At 30.0% G+C, this 20,074-nt stretch overlaps 2 protein-coding genes across 5 annotated transcripts; one reads left to right on the plus strand and one right to left on the minus strand.

Moving 5' to 3' along the window:
* Positions 1–7,235: 7,235 nt before the first annotated feature.
* LOC114176803 (transcription initiation factor IIB-2) lies at positions 7,236–10,687 on the minus strand. The gene is made up of 7 exons (XM_028061969.1): positions 10,153–10,687; positions 10,034–10,058; positions 8,807–8,936; positions 8,586–8,716; positions 8,377–8,465; positions 7,717–7,793; positions 7,236–7,493 (listed from the first exon to the last, which is right to left on the minus strand). The coding sequence occupies exons 1-7, from the start codon at positions 10,503–10,505 to the stop codon at positions 7,360–7,362; spliced, it is 939 nt and encodes a 312-aa protein (XP_027917770.1). The 5' UTR covers positions 10,506–10,687; the 3' UTR covers positions 7,236–7,359.
* A 6,347-nt stretch (positions 10,688–17,034) lies between these two features.
* Positions 17,035–20,074, plus strand: LOC114173817 (DET1- and DDB1-associated protein 1). 4 transcript variants are annotated; one of them, XM_028058454.1, is made up of 6 exons: positions 17,037–17,198; positions 17,532–17,682; positions 17,753–17,849; positions 19,155–19,215; positions 19,567–19,628; positions 19,763–20,025. In XM_028058454.1, the coding sequence occupies exons 3-6, from the start codon at positions 17,766–17,768 to the stop codon at positions 19,835–19,837; spliced, it is 282 nt and encodes a 93-aa protein (XP_027914255.1). In that variant the 5' UTR covers positions 17,037–17,198; positions 17,532–17,682; positions 17,753–17,765; the 3' UTR covers positions 19,838–20,025. The 4 variants fall into 4 exon arrangements, with proteins under 4 accessions (XP_027914273.1, XP_027914255.1, XP_027914264.1 ...); XM_028058463.1 differs by having other exon boundaries at positions 17,532–17,640; XM_028058472.1 differs by lacking the exon at positions 17,532–17,682 and having other exon boundaries at positions 17,035–17,198.

Genomic DNA, 20,074 nt, shown 5'->3' on the forward strand with positions numbered 1-20,074 from the left:
TTATAAAATATAATTTTAAGTAATTTTATATTTTTTTTTCAATCACGTCATTCCTGACCATTATAAACTTTCGTTTCACTTTCCACTCAATTTATTCACTTTCTCTATCCAAACACTTTCACATTTTTTTTTTACTTTTTCTTCATTTCCTTCTTTTTCCACTCCTTCAAATTTACTCTCTATACTCTCCAATTTCATCAAGCCTCCGTGAGCTATATAGTGAAACTACATCCTTATTATTCATGAATTGTTTCTTCGGTTTATATATATATATATATATATATATATATATATATATATATATATATATATATATATATATATATTCTATATTGAAAACTAAAAGCAACCCTAACCACTATCTTTCGTTTTCTTTCAGGTTTCATCAATTCATTTTGTATGTTGAAGTATTTAGAAAAGGAGAATAAGATAAGATAAGAAGAACTTAATTGCACGAAATGTTGGACATACTTTTGATATGGTCCAGATATTATGATTGTGCATGGACATGTGTAAAGGAGTTGAAATGAGAAAGTTGATGATTCGTTTTATCCATTATTCAATCCAAGAACACAAGTACAACTTGGTGGTCCACTTTAGGTTTCATCCTCGTATATGGTCTTCTTTTCAGGTTTTAATCCATCTTTATTACGATGGAATTAATATGAGAAAAAAAAAATTCAATATATTCAGGTACGTGTTTAAAAGAATTGTGTATTTAAAATCAATGAATGATTCTTCCTTTTAAAAATACTGAGATGATATTATTTTCTCTCTAATAAGTTATTCTAAGATGTAGATCTCACGTATGGTTTTGCATTTGTATTTAAAATTGAATAATGAAATATTAGTTTTATTTCAATCTGAATATTTAAGTCTATCACAGATCGTTCATCGAACAATTCAACCTATTACAGGCCGTTGGTCAAAAATTTAAAATTATATATTATTCATAAAATTAATGACCATGTAGAATATAATTTATACTAACAAATAATATAATTTATTGATCAATATTAACTCATAATAATAACAAAACAGAAAATAATAATTTTATATAATAAAATTATATCAATATAACATATTATACCTACATACAAATAATTAAGAATATTTTTGCATAGCAATTTTTTTCAATTTTTGGAGGATTTTTATTTAATAAAATATCCTTAAAAGTTTTACTATACAACAAGTGACCAAGAACTACCGCCTTTTATATTAGAGTACAATAAAAAACGTTAAATAGGTTTTTAGTCATTAAGTATATTATAAAATTAAAATTTTTTTTTTCCAAATTTTGATATATATTGAGCTTCAAACTTTAAATATGGATGGATATATCCACAATGTTAAGTTTTTTAAACCTGTAAAACGATATTCTAAACTAACATTTGATCTGAAATTTGTCAAAATGATGTAAACAACTCAAACTACATCTTTAAACACGTTGACATGTCAAAAATATTTCATACATGACTATATTTTTTTTTTCAAAGTTTGGAGATCAAACTATATGAAAATTTGATATATAAACAATTTTAATTTTTCGTCAAATTTAAAAATTCTTAATCTCATAAAATATCTCCATAATATATATATATATATATATATATATAATAGGTTTTTTATTTATATTAGTATAACAAAACTATTTTATTTATCTATATTTTTAGTTAGATGTTTATCTCTGTTACCATAAATTTAACTATTTATTCGATGTTTTAATTATCTTATATATGTTTGCAGAATTTTGCTGTCCGATGAAGGAATCATATTGGCACTGTTTATTATAAGTCACGTGTGTCCTTTATATGTGAAGTGAAAGTGTTGCTTTTCATTTGCAGTGTTGCAGATGTCTCCAAGTGGCTATTCCCCACATGTACCTTAGTTGCACATTTACTTTTTTTACTTTTAACTTTTTATATTTCTTTTCAAACCTTTTTTAATACTGTATTATTATTTTTAAATCAATAAAAAAATATTTAAATTTAGCTAAAATTCTAGCAAATAAAAGTAAAAAACAAGGGGAAAAAACCACTTAAAATTTTCAATTCTTATAACTAATATAAAAAAAATTATTTATTTTTTCAATTTTATCTCCGTGTTATTCTATTCTACACATGCACATGAATGTTTGATGAAAGGATAATAATGGATAATGTGTGACAGAAGAATGGAAAGCTTAAACCAATAGGAAAAGAAAGAGGCTTTAGGAGATACTATATTGTGTGGATTCAAATACTCTTCTCATAATATTTTACTGATTGAAAAATGCTATTATAAAAATTCATTTTAAAGAATCAATAATATTTTTATGTTATAAAAGAAAGAATTAAATGTTATCCAATTTTTTATTATTCTTTAAAAATTCAAAACTTATCAATACAACACTCATTTATATTATTTATAAATTGTTCTTTTGATTTTTTTTTTTAAACAATCGCAACTGAATACAACTTTAGCATTTATACCTTTATGATTATAGAATACTTTCTTTATACTTTCTTTACATAGATTTATAATATTTTGAGAAGCAAGAAAACTCTTATCTATCCGCATATGATTGAATTGACAAACTCCTAATTGAGTGGGGATTCCATTCTGGCACATGAGAATTTGGATCAAATGCTTCAACATCACCATAATAATAATAATAATAATAATAATAATAATAATAATAATAATAATAATAATAATAATAATAATAATAATAATAATAATAATAATAATAATAATAATCTATAACAATATATAAATAGATTTCCTCTTTTGTATCCACATTTCAAAATACCAATTTTGTTCTTTCAAATATAATTATTTATTAAATCTTTGAAATTGTCAGTTATTTTTATAAATTTTTTCTCTATTTATCAATAATTATTTTCTCATCTTTTAATAATTATTTTATCATATTTTCTTATATATTTTACTTTATTTTTAATAAATATAATTTTATTTTATATATTAACTTAATAATATTATATTATCATCATCTATTAATATAATATTATGTACATTTAAAAAATGCCTACATGTGTGAAACGTTTGTGTATACACTAGTAATAATAATAATTATTATTATTATTATTTATTATTATTATTATTATTATAAATATTATTATAATTATGGTTAAATTTTAATATGAAAAAATTATCTAGTGGATTTAATACCGATAAATCACGAGTAAATCAAACATTAATATATCATGTTTCATAAAAAAAAAAATTTAAAATTATCAATTTATAGTTTTTTTACACACTTCTATTTTTTTATATATTTTGAGATTATTCTAGATTAATATTATAGGTATTGAAAGGTCCAAGTGTTAGCTAGATTTGGAACATTATATGTGGGTGATGGATAATAATTGATAGGTGAATTCAAGAAAATAAATATTAATGGTTCACACAGTCCATAGCAAGTGATTAAAGAATCCTTTCAACCCCATGTCGAGAATTAGAACATCATTGTCATTTGTGTCCTCTTTGCTTTTAAGCTATTCGATTAGAGGCTACACATCTAAATATCAACCATGCATGCATTTTTTTCGTACAAAAAGCATCTTCAATTGATACCCATTGTCAATTGGTCCTACATATATGTGTAGTGAAGTTCAAATATTTTAAATTTTATGGGTGTTAAAATGGACCGATATATTATATGTGTATTGAATTTCAATATTCTAAATGTTATAGGTGTCAAGATAGACCGACATATCAGTCCATCAGTCCATCAATATAAAATCGGGTTACAATTTTTAACCTGTTAATCCATTTTTGTTGGATTACTTAAACCCATCAAATTGGTGAGTCAAGTCACTTTTGGTTTGCTAGAATGTTTTATTTTATGTTTTAATTAAAAATTAAAATAAAAATAATTATAAAGATTAAATTTTTCATATTATATTTTTATGAAAATGTAAATGTAATAATTATTTTAATTTATTCAATTAAAAATATTAATTAATCAATTTAAAGCTTAAAAAATATTTATATGATTAACTATGTTTTTAAATATTTATTTCTAAATGTATATACAAATAAATTTAAAAAATTTTAAAAGTAACAGGTCAGCTCGCCAGCCGTCCAATCTATCCTATGGTAGAACGAATTATATATTTTTATCTGTTTTTTAATGACAAATAAGTCCGGCCTAATATTTTTTTAAGGACTAAATATATTACTATTGTATCATTGTAACTTTTAATTAACATTTTTTAAAACACATTATAATACATATAAATAAGAAATATTGATGAAAAAAAAAGTAGTTTTAATTACAGTTTTTACGTATTTTGGAAAGCTTATTATCTGATGATAAGTCTTATTAAAAAATGAATAATTTTAAATAATTAAAAATCAATTCTAAATTATAAATTTGGAAATAGAATCAATGAATTCCATCATCCATTTGGTAATTTCTTTTTAAGATACATATTATCATCAATGGTCGAGATAATCTCAGCTTGCTAACTTGATTTATTATTTTTGAAATTTTTTCTTAAAAAATAAAATTAAAAATCAGTGTTATTGGTAATTAAAGAGAGTGCAATTGTCACATATCATTTAATCGCGTAAAAAATAAAAATGGTATAACAAGAATAATTCACTTACACGGCCTAAAAATTGATAAAAGAATAAACTTTAACAATTTTATATTATAATTATATTTAATTTAAATATATTATTTTTACCTAATATTATTTGTGAATATTATTCGGATATTATTTTTCCGATCCAATAGGATAGTAGTAAGTACTATGGAAGAAAGTATACACGTGATGTAAATCATGTCTTTATAACTTTATGTAACTTTTTGTGTGTGAAGTGACTACTCGTACTTTCAACGACTAAAATATGTGTCTAGTAACATAATAATGATACATAAAATAAAATATAAGAGTGAACTCTCTTTGAAAATATTTTTCAATTTATTTATGTCTCCATATTTGTTTTTGGTGTATATATTTTTAGAACTTATATATTATATGCTAATAACATAAAATAATTTTAAACAACCATTCAATTATTTTACATAACTTCATTGATTTCAACGATAATTATCTTACAATCACTTGTAATTATTAGGAGATCTCTTTAATTTTCTATTTAAAATATTTTTTCCATCACTTATAAGATATTGAATATTTTGAATAAAAATGTTACTATGTTCAACCAATTTTAGAGGAAGTTGAAAAAGTTTCTTATTGAGTTCACAAATCTTATCTTGAACCAAGATTCAAATGGGAGCACCACCATTTATCTTTGGTGGATTAGTACCTCAAGTGGCATGACCGAGTTACTTTCCCTTCTCTTTCTTGTCATTCCGATTTATGATCCATTTACTTTCATGTTCTTATTCTTTATTTCAAATTCATTTATGTTCTTCTCCATTTTATGTTTTCGCAATTTATGTGTTTTGATTATCTTGTATTCTTCAATTGAACCTTCACATTTAAATAATTTAATATTTTTATTTATTAACAAAAAATTTATATATAATTGAGTACTTTAGGTACTCTAGCCCATTTACACAATATTTATATTCAGTGTCTCATAAATTTATATCTAAAGAGTTTAAATAAAAATACCCTTCCAAAAATTCCTACCTAGTCATAGTTGACTAAGAAGCTAACCATCCATAAGGACTACCCAAAACAAACAAATATCCCATCAATGTCCACATATTTGAGTAACTCCAAAACTATTCTAGTTGATGCACTACAATCAACTTGCTATATTTCCCATATTTGCCTAAGTTGTTTATAGTTTTATCACTGTTTTGCTATAGCTCATCCACGTCCTACCTTTGTCCTTATTTTATATTAGTTCCCACCTTGATACAGCTGCAACATAGGCATAGCCTAGCATCCCTTCATGTCTTCATTGTTCTGCAAAAGAAAAAACCAACAAGCATCCTTGCGTGCCTTCCTTTATATATAACCACGTAATCAATACTACCTGCCAAATAAAACCAAACTTTAAACAGGTTCCTCTTATGTTCAACACACAACCTTTTGATCTTATAGCACCTTATTCCAAATTTGTAGCTAACCTTTGTCATGTCCCTCAATTTTTGCTTCACAAGGTTTTTAAACATTCAATAGGGCACTGGTATCAATCAGTATATGAGAATGTTATTGTTGACATCTTTTATTTGATCCACAACCATGCATTTAATTGTGTCAGGCTAAAAATATCTTTCAGAAGTTTTTCTGGAGATGAATATGATACACAAAACTTATACCCACCTATCACAGTGCTCCCAAATCTGCTTAGCAATAAGACAACCACAAAATAAGTGTGCAACGCTCTCCACAACTCGGTTACATAACTCATATGAATTATTGCCTATCCTAACACCTCTATGTTCTAAATTATTCTTTGTTGGTACCTTATTTAGTATGACTCTCTACCCCAAGTGTTGTGTAATTGTGAGAGCTTTCAAACTCCAAAAGGCATCAAACAACTTAGTGTACTCCCTTGTAGGAACGTTTTACATAACATTATATACAAACCTCACTGTGAACACTTCATCCTCGGCTTCTTTCCACACCCACTGTATCCTCCTCATCACAGTTAAAATTTTGGTTTGTTATAGTGCACATCAATTCCTCTTCTTGGTCTGATTCCCATGCTAATTTGTCTCTCCTCCGTGATAGATTCCAAACTCATCTTTTGTCTCTCCATTAACCCGGTTGTCTTGTAATTTTATCCTTACAAATTAAGATGACAAACAACTGAGGAAACCTATGACTAAGTCTTGTTTGTTTTACCCATTTGTCCTCCCAAAAATTTGGTCTTATATGCTACTCCCACTTTCTAAAGTAAATTATTATCAAACCACCACCACCACAGTTCACATTAATCCATACTATTCTCGTTTAAGTTCATGATCCATACTTTCAATTTAAAATCTTCTTCCATAACCCTTTATTTTCCACACATAGTGATAGAGACATGACTATAAATGTCCCAGGAATTTCAAAATAATTGATAGAAGCATACCCATAACTGTCACATTGGTCTAGATTAGCTTCAGATTTTGTAATTTTGTGTTTAGACTTTATTGAGCTTTTAATCATGTTGGACACTTTGTATTTAGACACATAATATATAAATCTTTTTGAGACTCGTTTGTAGAAAAATTGTAATTATTCAAATAAATGAATTACACTTTTAAATTACATCATCTAAACACATCATAAGGAAAATGCCAAGGAGAAATAAAAATAGCAACAAAAAAGTGGCATTTTCATTGAGTTAAAACTATAAAACAGTTCAGTACAAAGGACATAACGTTCCAAAGGCATCTGAGTTGTGAAATGTGGTCGTTAATTTTTTTTCTTTTTTTTTTCTTTAAGGGCTGCATAAGTTCTTCAAATCCTCTTCCTTCGCATACCAGTTTGGTATTATTTTGAAAACATAAGGATGAAGATCCTTGTACGAGTTCCTAATGGTTCCTTCTGCAACTCCTGTAGCAACTGATATATCTGCACTAACACAGTAGGTCAGATACAAACATGTCATAATACCGCACCAGCTAATTCTTATGATCACTAAGACCTTCATACAATTGAATATTCTTTTAGAAATTTATTTGAAATCAAATTTAATTCCAAATTTATCACATAAGAAATAGAGTAGACAATTTAACCAGTCGATATGTTCTTATTCATTGGTTTTATGCTTCAGCCTAGGAGAAGTGGCACTGACCTTTGAGAGGTTTTTTATCATCAGAAAGCTGAGTTATGATGTATATAACTGCTGCAGCAATTGATATGGGGCTTCTCCTGGAAGATTAAAGATGCTATTAGTATCTATCACAAGAAAATAAATCAGAAAATTATGAAAAAAGGAAATGCATTTGTGGTGCAATCAAACAGGCTGAAGAAATCTATAAGCACTAAAATGGATTCGAGTAGAGGTGAGAGGACAGCGCAAATGATTTGTCCTTTAAATTCAAATTTTACGAGTCACGCAAGCGTGCAATACAATAAAGCATGCCTATATATGTCTAACATTAGTTCATGACCCACAACTCATCCTTTGGCTAGTTAAAGGACAAAGCGTTCAAATTAAAAGCTATTGCATACTACCCTTAACCATATCCCCCGTCCTGTCTCGTAACCCTTGAACACTTACAATTATAAAGCGCTAATATGCTAGTGTGGTTGGTTCATTTTTATCACAGTATTGCCAACTTTATACTTTTGCCACCTGAAATTCCTCCTAGTAGCGACACCAAGGTATTTATTGAATTCATAATCAACAATAATGTAATAGTATGAAAAGGTAAATAACATGACAGACAGCCAAGCTTAACACTGAACTATTTCATTCTCTAAAGAAAATACAAGACAAAATAAAATTTACCTTATATCAAATTCTTCTGATTTCTGAACAGCTTCCTGAGCGGCTTTAACAGCTTGATTATTCATACCGAGATTTGAACAAAAACGTCTCTAATGATTGAGCAGAAGATAATGTTAGTTGAACAAACATAAAACTAATTAGTCAGCTAACCCAATGATTAAATTAGCTAGCCGCGCAACATAAGCACCCTTCATCAATTAAAACCTCACCATAAAGTCTCCAGCGTGTATTGTTCCCATCTCTACAGATTGGCCCTTCTCCAAACCCAGTTGTTTCACTACGTATTCTTTCGCTCGGCCAATGTCCTTCTTGGAAGCTCCGTTGGCAACAGAGCAAATTTCTATTTCAAATCCATAGGTTCATGTAAGATAACTTCATTGAAAAGATAAATCAGGAAGCATCAAACGTCAAAAGAAACATAAGGTTGCACCCTTTACAGTGCGAGGCTTGTCCTCTTGTCGACAGGCAATGTAGAGGCAAGCAGCCAATAATGCATCCTGATTTCTTCCTCTACTGGACTTCTGGTCTTCAACTCGCTTATATATCTCATTAGCCCGATCCTTCAAATCAATTGCAAACAGAACATAAGAGGAGAACTAAAACTAATTTTCCATAAAATTCAATGTTCAACTCAAAAGATCAACTAGAATAACTGCTTCAAGGAGCAGGTGATATAATGCAAAGAATATAAACATTGTTCTGACAAGTTCAACCTATTTGTTGCCATTAATAAACATTGTTCGACCCTCTTACTACCAGTAAAAATGAAATCACCACTCATAATTACATGCTTGTCTCACCATCTCGTAGCACCGTGGACTCACGGGACAAATTTTACAACATTCGTATACATTTTCAGAAGAAACTTCTATATGTGTTTCGATGAGAGTAACCTAATTTTTTAGGGTATTTCAATTGATATTCCCTAAAATGCTCTGTTCACATCTAATTCCAAAAATTAAACAATTGTCCAGCATTTAACCTTTTGTTGAAGTCAGGAATTTAAAGTCCACTAAATTAGGAGTAACCGTCCATTTTCTTATTGTAACAGAACTTGTCTCCAATGCAGGTGGGGCCTTTCAAGAGATTCTGGCCAGAGAGATGCAAAGGGCTTCCAAATTGTAGAAGTTCACAACTTTTGCTTTATTTTGTGAAAATAAAATTATATTATAGTAATACTTTCAAATATTAAAATTGTGCTGTTATTTTTAACGGATAGAGGGTCCAATTTTCATGCTTAAAAAGTTTCCAAAAATTTTAAGACGGTTGTGACCTTGAGTCCCGTTCCGTTAAATGGAAATGCCAGTGCATCGCACCAGCGAATTCCAAAAATTAGTGAAGTGCTCCATTACTCCAATGGATATGAATGGCACTACCAAGAACCTTGTTCAATGGCGGCCCCACGGCCCGCCATTGCAGAATGGCTTGGTGGATGATTTCTGATTGCCCGCCATGGCACCACCACAACAAGAAATCCAAACAAGTTGCTTCACAATCCAGCAAAATTTTGGGCTGACTCCTTTCAACCGAATTACTTTACATTCTAAATTCAGACATTGTTAAAATCTTCATTCAAACACATTCTTGATCAAGGTTTAAAAAAGGTGACGGTTTATAGCTACTTAAAAAAGTTATCAAAAACAAAAACGAGTAATACCTTGATAGTTGCAACAAGTCCCAACCTGAAATTCCACCGCCAGCCACGTCAGCAAATACGACAAAAAAACCATTCTCAACTAATTTAAACAAATAAATAAATAATGCGTAGTGCGTGACCTATCGGACATGGTGGCTATGCTTTTGAAGGCGACGATGAGTCCGCGGTCGGGGTTGGAGCCGCGGTTCTGCCAGCGGCCGAGCGAGGAGGAGAGAAACTCGCCGGAGGCGCCGTTCGGCCTGGCGATGACGGTGGAGAGGCCGCCGTCAGTGAGAAGCGGGTTGGTGGGACCGCCAACACGCACGGGGTCGTTGTCGCCGGACTCGTTGGCGAAGGTTCGCCACTCGGAGGTTTCGTCGATGGAGTGAGACTCCAAGACGAGACCGCACTCGGAGCAGACGGTGTCCCCCGCCGAGTGGTCGAAGACAACCTCCGTGTGCTTCTTGCAGTCGGTGCAGAATACGTCAGACATGGCTATGTCTCGCTAGGGTTTTGGGTTTTGAGGTTTGAGAAGAAGAAGTGCATCAGCAGAAGAGAGAGTTTGCAGAAATTTAAAGAAAGAGAAAAAAAATTTAATAAATTGAGCATTTATGTCGTTATGTTGTTGAAGAAGAGCGGTTTAGGAAAGTCATGTGGTTTTCGTGCTGAGTTGGATCTTTCTCTCTCTTTTCCACATATTGGATTAAGTTAAATAGTGTAATTAATTAGTACCTATAGCTTGCGTAAGCTTTATTAAATAGTATAATTAGTTGTTAATTAATTAATGACGTCGTCAAAACATTTATTACAAGCGTCATTTTATTATTTCCTGTATATTTCTGTAACCATCTTTAAAGGCAGTTGCTCAAACCGATGTAGTATTTAATAAGGTGAATTAAATATCTTTCTTAAAATATCTAATAACATGAGTTTTTCTTTTCATACTACTAATATTTAATAACTTTATTAATGTAAGTCAAATACGAAGTTTTAATTTATTTTCTAGGAGGGTTATTATCGTATTTTACTTTTAAGATTTTATATCTACTTTCCTTTAAATATAATGATTTTATAATATTTTCACTTTATTTACTTTAAGTATGTTTTATTTCAATGTTTGCAAAAATATATTAATATACTTAAAAAATGACTTATTATTTGCTTTAATAATTTTTTCTTGGGTTAAATATTTTTTTGTCTCTCAACTTTCAGTGAATTTTGAAATTAGTTCATTTTGAAACTTTGAACTCATTTAGTTCTTCATCTCTCGAAATACGTGGATTTAGTCATTTTAATCAAATTTTGTTAGGTTTATTTGACGTTTCAAGCGCATTTCGGGATTGTATTTGAGTTATTTATATTGTTTGACACATTTTTGCTTTAATGTTAAGTCAAATACTATTATAAACAGTGTTTGAAATGTTAAATAAACTTAACAAAAATTGATTAAAAGGACTAAATTCACATCTTTTGGAAGATGAATGACTAAATTAGTACAAAATTTCAAAATGAACTAATTTCAAAATTCACTAAAAATTAAGGACCAAAAATATATTTAATCAGAAAAGAACACAGAATAAGAGAGGGATGGAGGACGTCACAATGTAGCATATTGATAAATCAAATGAAGATTTGTCACAAAGATGTTAATCTTTTATAAAAATCAATGTTCTAATCTAAGAACCAAGAAAGTCATCTCTCAAATAATGCAAATGCATATAATATGACTCAAAAGTGTCTACATCAGTGTTTGGTAAGTTTAAGAAAGCTTGAAAACCTTACAAGACCTGAACTCGAAAACGTAAAAGCATAAACTAATTTCTAAAAGAAAGCTCAAAAGCTAAAAACATAAAAACATAACTAATTTCTAAAAGAAAGCCCAATAGTCCAAAAACATAAATTAATTTTCCTAAAAACTATCCTTCAAATGTGCTATAAGCCATGATCTCCGTATCCTTTGAATTTTCAATTCCTTGTAGAATCAGAAGCCTTGAATAGATTTGTTCTTCCAATCTCTTGCTCCTTGTCCTTCTCATATGTCTTTTGAATTGTATAGGTTCATCTTCAAGTTCTTCTTGAATGGAATCCAGGGACAGTCCTCTATCGCTTGAGTGTAATACATTCAACATGTTTTTCATAAGCAAAGATCCAATAATATTATTAAACTTCACCTTCAAATTTTACACGTGTGGTGAGAACTACACTTTCCTCACAACATACTCGTGGCCATTGAGCACACTTATTGGAACCCTATAGTCCTTGACATCCCAGACCTTTAGACTCTTGTCCATAAATGTGGTGGCGATGGCACATTCTTTGTACTTGTTCCTGTCGCAGGCAAGGACATTATTATCGCGAGCGGGGAGGATCATGGTAGACCCAAACTGGCAAATGTCCCAAATGCAAATGGTGTTAGTCACTAGAGGTAAAGTCAAAGTCGAAGACATCACCACATAACGCAATGGTTAACAAAGGACACAAAAACCAAACATCTTTTTACAAATGCAAACATGATTGTACCTTGGTTTTTTTACCGTGAAGGTACAATTTTCCCAACAAATTACGTAAAATTGCATAATTTAAGAAAATGACAAGGTATAGGTAAGTCGTGCAAGGGTGTGACAAATTTAAATGAAGAAGTCGTGCACCCATCAAAACGAGTTTCTAAAATACTTTTGCTTACGTTAGAAGTCATTTTGGGAGGGAACTACTTCAATATAGAAGTCGTTATAGGGGTAGACGACTTTCAATTTGATGGTTTTGGAATTGGAAGTCATCTAGGGGGAATTGGACGACTTTAGTTCAAAAGTCATCAAAATGGGGACGATTTCAGGGGGACCTGTTATTCCATTTACATTTCTTTTATAAGTATACAACATTTAGTGTGTACCTTAAAAAATGTAATTCCAATTATCATATTTTACCATTTGAATGTACATATATTGGTAATTAAGTTATATAAAGTTATTTTAACATCACAAATTATAAATGGTTATTGATTATAAGATTTGTATTGTAAAAGAATATATTAATAATAATTTCCAAATAAAACAACACACAAGTAAAATCGTCACCCCCTACACGACTCACCTAAAACTATTAATATTTTAGAATTTTGTCCATATTCATAATTTATTGTAAAAATTGCCCCTTGTTTGTTACAAGCGGTAAAGATTATGGTTGTGGTTTTGTCACTAAGGAGACACTCGACGATACATGACAGTCGCACCATAAATATGATGATCGACCTGGGCTTCGACTTTCGTCTCCATCTTAACCTTTAGCGCCACCTCGCCCTTTCTTTTCGTGCTCTTTTTCAATTCCATCACGATGTCGTTCTGCACCTCTTTCTCAGTGCTCATGATGTAGGCCTCTGGGTGGTGTTCCTGTAGTAGTGGAGGAAGGAGGAGATGGTGGTAGTGACCCTCTTGGGTGGTCTCCAACATAAGGTGATGTGGTGGGTAAAATTGGGGACATCGAAGGGGCATTCGTTGAAAACAAGTGCGGGGTTTGATCTTACAAACTCCATGGTGAGGAGGGAGCGGCTGGATTTGTGAAGGATTTTAGTGTAGGAAGGGGTAGTGATGACAATGACGCAGTGGCCACGTGCGACGAATAGTGTGGCTATGGTGTAGAGAGGGATGTGATGGCCTGATGTTAGGAAATGAATGAAGTGAAGGTTCAATGGTGGGTGTTCATTATCCATTGGTCTAAGAAACTCTTGCATTGGCCTCACTCGATACATGATGAGAGTCAAGGTGCAAGATGCTAAGGAAGGGGGAGGAGACTTTGCAAACTATGTATGAGAATGTGGAATGTTGGCACCTTGTGATTTCTGCTAAGGGAATCTTCTCATTTGTATGCATGCAGTATCACACAAACAGTGAAAGGGAGTGAAAGAACAAAAGATACATCAAATTAACATTGAAAGATAATTTTTGGGATTGAGCAATCCAAAATATACTTTCAAATCTAGTAAAACATTTCAAATTGTATATTATGAAAAATATACTATGTTTCGAAATGTCCAATCCATAATATCTCACTGAATTCAGAAGTGTATCCAAATTGCTCGATCTGAAATGCATGCTTACAATTAAAGCCCCAAATACTACTTACCCTACATACGAAGGTCTAAGAAAATCCAAGGAAGGAAGAATGGGATGTGAAATTAATATTTTATAGTTTTTAATAAAGGGTTAAATGTGTTTTTGTCTCTTAACTTTCAGTGAATTTTGGAATTAATCTATTTTGAAACTCTAAACCAATTTAGTCTTTCATCTTTCGAAATACGTGGATTTAGTCTTTTTAATCAAATTTTGTTAGGTTTATTTGATGTTTCGTACGCATTTCAGGATTGCATTTGAGTTGTTTATACTATAGGACACATTTTTGCTTTAATGTTAAGTCAAATATTATTATGAAACGCGTTTGAAATGTTAAATAAACTTAACAAAATTTGATTAACAAGAATAAATCTACGTATTTCGAAATATGAAGGACTAAATTGGTACAAAGTTTCAAAATAGACTAATTTCAAAATTCACTGAAAGTTAAGGGATAAAAACATATTTAACTATTTAATAAATGATAAAATTGGAATATAACAATTTATGGGGGTGCATAGAGAAAAAAAGGATGTAGGAAGAAATGACCGAAGCCCTCATGACAATCAATGTTTGAAAATCGGTCCATTATTTTTTTGTTGGGCAAAGGCCAATGCATCAAAGTATTTTGGGGATTTTTTGTTGATAATTAATTGTTATTTTTTTTTTCTATTGAAGAATTTGAGCCAGAATTTTCAAACACGTCACCTAAACCTAAATATAAGCAAGAGTAAAGTGTAATATTCTAAGAATATCTCTAAAAAGGATGTGAATGAAAAACACAAAGAAAACTAAATAAAAAAAAACTGGAAATGAAATAAAATTTGGGAGAAAGAGTATATACATGGTTAAAATTGAGAAAATAATTTATAGATGCCCTTTCTTATGTGATATAATATAATAAAAAATGTTATTGATTTTTTATGTACTAGTTAATATAGATTAAACTGTAATTTTAGTTTATCATTTAATTTTGTTTATTATTTTTGTCAATGACTCATTTATTACAAACTATGAATTTAAAATGTCGTATCAAATAAATGTTTGATACATCTTCAAACTATTTGAGAAAGAAAACCTTGTTTTTAATTTTATGTAGTCTAAAAAAGTATGTAACCAGTAAAATCATTGTCATGTTATTAGGAATGAGATTATTTTATATATTCCAAACGAAATAAATATATTTTTATCTGGACTAGAGCACTAAGTAATAAAAGTAAAACCTGTTTTTATAAATATAATATGAGAACATTTTAAAATATGTAAATAATGAATAATAATTTCTAAGTTATGTTTTAGGATTATAAAATAGAAAATTTAACTATTTTATTATTATAACCTAAGATTACAAGATGCTCTTATATCATTTTCTTATTCAAGCTTGACGATTAGGAATTTAGGAATTTACTGAGTTTGGTTTGTTTTTAATAAGTTTAGATTTTCCTTTGAGTTTATTGTATTGTCTATTTTTATAATGTATTGATGTTCTTTAATTAAAAATGTTTTTAATGTATTTTATAATATCAAAATTAATATCTATAGATATTTTGAAGATTCAAAGAATTAAGTAAAAGAATCAAAATTTGTTTTTATCTAATTAAAATTTTATGAGTTAGTTTCATTGTTTTCCTTTTATATAAACACTTTGTTTCTTCTACGGAGCATGCTTCTAGGAGATAAGACTTTGCATATTTGATTAATTGAGAAAAATTGAGTTCTTGTTTGTCAGTAATTTAGAAAAGAATTAGCTAACCTTAAGCGTAGTTAAATAAGGAAATTCAAAATATAATTCATGTAGGAATATAAAAGAAATCTAAAATCTTCTCTACGTCATAATTTTTTTTGTCTTCTTACAAATCTCAATCCATTTAATTATTGGTGTTATCAGTTTATTATTGATCCTATCATCTCTTACCAGTGAAAATTTTCAAACATCTTTCTCATTAACCCAATATCTATCTATTATACCAATAACTAATTTCATTGCCCGCCAGTTTTTATTTTTCAAACCAAGTCGACCTGGATTTTACAGGTTAGTTAATCACGAATTGAGTTAATAATAAATCGGTTTCAATTTGATTTATTTATTTATGTATTTGTGAGTCAAAAAATTTATAACTTAATTCAATTCTTTAGAATCGGTGAATTAATTGATTAATTTATTTATGAATGTTTTTCTTTAATAATTTATTGTATTAACGGAGAGTAAATTGACTAAAATTATTTTTTATAATAGTATAATCAAAGTGTTTATTTTTGAAATATTGTTATAAAGATGATAATCACATATTAAAGTATCAATTTATGTAACTTGATATACAAATAAATCAAACATTCAAATTATTCAAATGTTATTGAATAACCTTTTAATATTTAAAATATATAATTATAAATCTATATAATTAAAAATATTAAATAATTAAAAAATATATATATAAAAATATCAATAAATTAAATAAATCTAGTTCAATTCAATTATAAAAAAAATAATTTTTTGAAATCAATCAGATTTGAACCCGTGATCCATACCTAGTATTATGCCATATGTGCCTTTCACGAATCTCAACAAAATGAAATCACTAAGGATGAATAATATCAAACATTAAAGAACGGTAAAAATTTGTCTTGGAGAAAAACTATTTTATGGAATAAAATGTATTTTCCAATACTATTCAATTTCCAGTGAAATATTATTTTTAAATTAAAATATTATCATGTAACACCAACTGTTAAATTAATTAATTTTTTCACCAATAGCATTTAATTAATCTTTTTATAAAAAATGAATTAATTTATATTAATAAATATTATTATATATCATAATCAAATTTAAATACAGAATCATAAAATAATTTATTGTGTGAAGTTATTTAAAAAATCTGTCGAATAAAATTAGGTATGAGTGGTTTATAGGAGGAAGGAACTCATGAGTTACTTCAATTAATGATCAGTCTTTAATGGTGGCTGCAATTTTCAGCTTTTCATTTTTCCAACCTTGCCCTTTTCTTTCACTTCTCTACCATAACATAACTTTACCACATTCCCCATAGATCTGAAATCCCTACTCAGAATTTCACAGGGTAATGTAATGTTGAGACACTCACCAATTTTTTCTACTGTCTTTGGACTCAGATTATTTCTAACGCTTTCACTTCTTATCCTGTTATTGTTTTCCAATATCTGCTTCATTCAAACAATACTGGATCTTCAATTTTTGGCTTTCAATGTTCTTGTATGTGTGTGTTTTCATTTTGATGAGTTCATTAGTGAGCCTAAAAATCTGTATTGATTGATAATCTGATAGTTCAGAGTTTTGGTGAATTTTATTCTTTATGCACTGGGATGATGATTTTAGGGATTTTTCTCCTTTTTCTTTAATTGGAATTCACTTACCCCTTTTTCGCAAATTGCAGTTTACCAGGCACAAATATAATCCCGTGCAAGTGGGAATGAATAATTGGGTTTAGAGTTAGAGCAGGTGGTGTGGTGTCCTATGCAATGAGTGCACAAATGTGATGTGCAGTTCAGTCCACAACAGCTGTTTCTTGAGTCGGAATTTGTGTTGTGTGTGTCATTGGCTTCCTCATCTATTTCCTCTTTTTTCACGCCTTAATCTCTCTGAAATTTGTAGCAGCATCCATCACTCTATGGAGTCTGTACTGGGTAATTGGCCATCCTATGACCCTCACAACTTCAGTCAGCTTCGACCTTCCGATCCTTCAAGTTCTTCTGTAAGTTGTGTAGTCTAAGAAATTGATAATCCTTGTAATGACCATTCAATCATGCAAATGTATGCTTTATCACTTGCTGAGAAATCTGATTGTGATTCTGAGTTTTTGGTGTGCTACTGTCTCATCTATAGGCATTTATTTGGTTGGATGTTCAGGGAAGAGAGAATTGCATTGTTTTTTATTCTCAACCTACTTGTCTCTTGAGGAAAAACTTTGGTTATTAGCCATCAAGATAAGACTTTCTTCTAGTTGACATACTTGCTTATTTGAATCCTATATTTTCATTTTAAGATTGTTCGTTAAAGTTTTAAGTTGGTATATGGTAGAGAAGTTGTAGTGTAGAAGAGCATGTGTTTGCAATCATCACATTTTTTCGTTTGTTCCTTTTTATCACAAGTGACAGAGTATTTCTTGATATTCTGATTATTATTACTAATTCATAATAGGATGGCATTGTGCAATTTGTCGTTCACCTCAGGTTGAAGCTCTTATCAATTTCGAAGTTTTAAACTTTTCAAGCCTGGAATGATTTTCTGTTTCCTTTTTTTTTTCTTGTTCTTTTTCACTCTAAACATAATACTGTTAAATTTGGTTTTCTTGTTCAATATTGTAGCACTGCTTTACTTTTTTCAAAATAGTTGGAAAGGCTAGTTTTATACGTAATTTGTCCTTTATATTATAAGAAATATCTTTTCAGCTTTCAGCCATATATTAGTTTCCATTAGCCTGAGACAAATTTAGTTGTTTCACAATACGTTTTGCTGAATGTAGTTGTCCTTATCCGTTTCATAGATTATTAGAATCGCTAATCCACAAAATTACAAACAAATAAGTATTACTCATGAAATTTATCTATTAAAAATGAAGGAGACCATTAGATTCATTTGATACCTATGCTGAAGCATAAAACTATGATTCCACTATTCATTTCCTTTTTCTAACCAAGCCATGGATAAACCAAACAGTTTTAGGGCCAACAGCTTCTTTGTGCATACTTCGACTGAAGTTTGCAACTTAAGTTTGAATGAACCTTATGTTACAGACTGAACGAACTTAGTTTGTAAAACGACTCTATCTTACATTTCAAACTAGAGGCAAAACTCAGTTTGCAATGGTACCAACTGAAAATCAAGCAACAATTTTCTCAGTTTTACTTTTTGAATGAACGTTGGGGATCTCTCAGCTGAAAACTAAACATGCCTGTTTTGCACCTCGTTACTCTATTTTTTTCTGAAGTGTACTATGGATCACCTAATCATATATTTTCATTTGCTCTCTGAAGAGGAAACTTCTATTTTCATGCAGAAAATAGCACCGGCCACTTACCATCCTACTCACAGCAGGACCCTTCCACCACCTGATCAAGGTAGTCACTACAACTTTTTCTACTTCTGGTGCAATGCTTTGCTCTCTTTTTATCTGATCAATAAGCTGTTTGAAAAATGTATTTTCCTTTAATCATGATTTTGGAGGAGGATCCAAACTATATGCTTTAAACCCATTACTTTAATCTTGTTTTCTCTGTTTGCCACATACAAAAAGTTTTGCTTATATAGAAAGGCAAGAAACGTGAAAAACATTGGTTGCAGGTTTTTATTTTTTCTTTTTTTGACAGATGTACACCCCTCATTTTCTGTCTCTTTTATTTGGGTAGAATTACTACTGATGTTTGGTAACTGAGGGTTTGCTAACCTGTTTCTGAAATTTGTTCTGACAGTGATAAGCACTGAGGCCAAAAATATCCTCCTGAGACATATCTATCAGCATGCTGAGGAGAAGGTTAGTGACTCTTAAAAGTTAAATCCAATATGTTTTGGTACAGTTAGGTCTGCACATGCTTGTACACATTCCTAACCTCCATTCATCAGCCCACATGGATCTAATAGATGTCAATGATCTTTCGTCTTTTTCAGTTGAAACCAAAAAGAGCAGCATCTGATAATCTTTTACCAGAGCATGGATGCAAGCAACCTAGAGTTTCCAGTTGACACATGTCATTGGCCATCTTTTACATGTGATTGTGAGCTACTTTCCCGTAGATATACCCTTATTTTTCAAGAATTTGGTTCTTGTTTGGAATTGTGAACTATTTTTCCAACTATACAATGGGGAGTTTTGTAAATATAATTACCCATCAAAATTTACAGGAAAGGAATGATGATGCTTTCATTGTTTATTTTTGTGCCATGGCCTATTGTGCTATAGTGGTAACAACCGATTCTCCA

The sequence above is a fragment of the Vigna unguiculata genome, chromosome 1, assembly GCF_004118075.2.
Source record: "Vigna unguiculata cultivar IT97K-499-35 chromosome 1, ASM411807v1, whole genome shotgun sequence".
In the NCBI taxonomy this organism is placed as follows: domain Eukaryota; kingdom Viridiplantae; phylum Streptophyta; class Magnoliopsida; order Fabales; family Fabaceae; genus Vigna; species Vigna unguiculata.

Bases quoted from the DNA above. Each gene is read 5' to 3' on its own strand.
- LOC114176803 (XM_028061969.1), bottom strand. From the start codon at position 10,505: ATGTCTGACGTATTCTGCACCGACTGCAAGAAGCACACGGAGGTTGTC. The intron at 8,717-8,806 runs GTGCAACCTTAT...GATTTGAAATAG, and splicing joins CAAGCCTCGCACTGTAAAGG to AAATTTGCTCTGTTGCCAAC. The intron at 8,466-8,585 runs GTGAGGTTTTAA...CTCAATCATTAG, and splicing joins TACACGCTGGAGACTTTATG to AGACGTTTTTGTTCAAATCT.
- LOC114173817 (XM_028058446.1), top strand. From the start codon at position 17,634: ATGTGCAGTTCAGTCCACAACAGCTGTTTCTTGAGTCGGAATTTGTGT. The intron at 17,850-19,154 runs GTAAGTTGTGTA...ATTTTCATGCAG, and splicing joins CCGATCCTTCAAGTTCTTCT to AAAATAGCACCGGCCACTTA. The intron at 19,629-19,762 runs GTTAGTGACTCT...CGTCTTTTTCAG, and splicing joins ATCAGCATGCTGAGGAGAAG to TTGAAACCAAAAAGAGCAGC.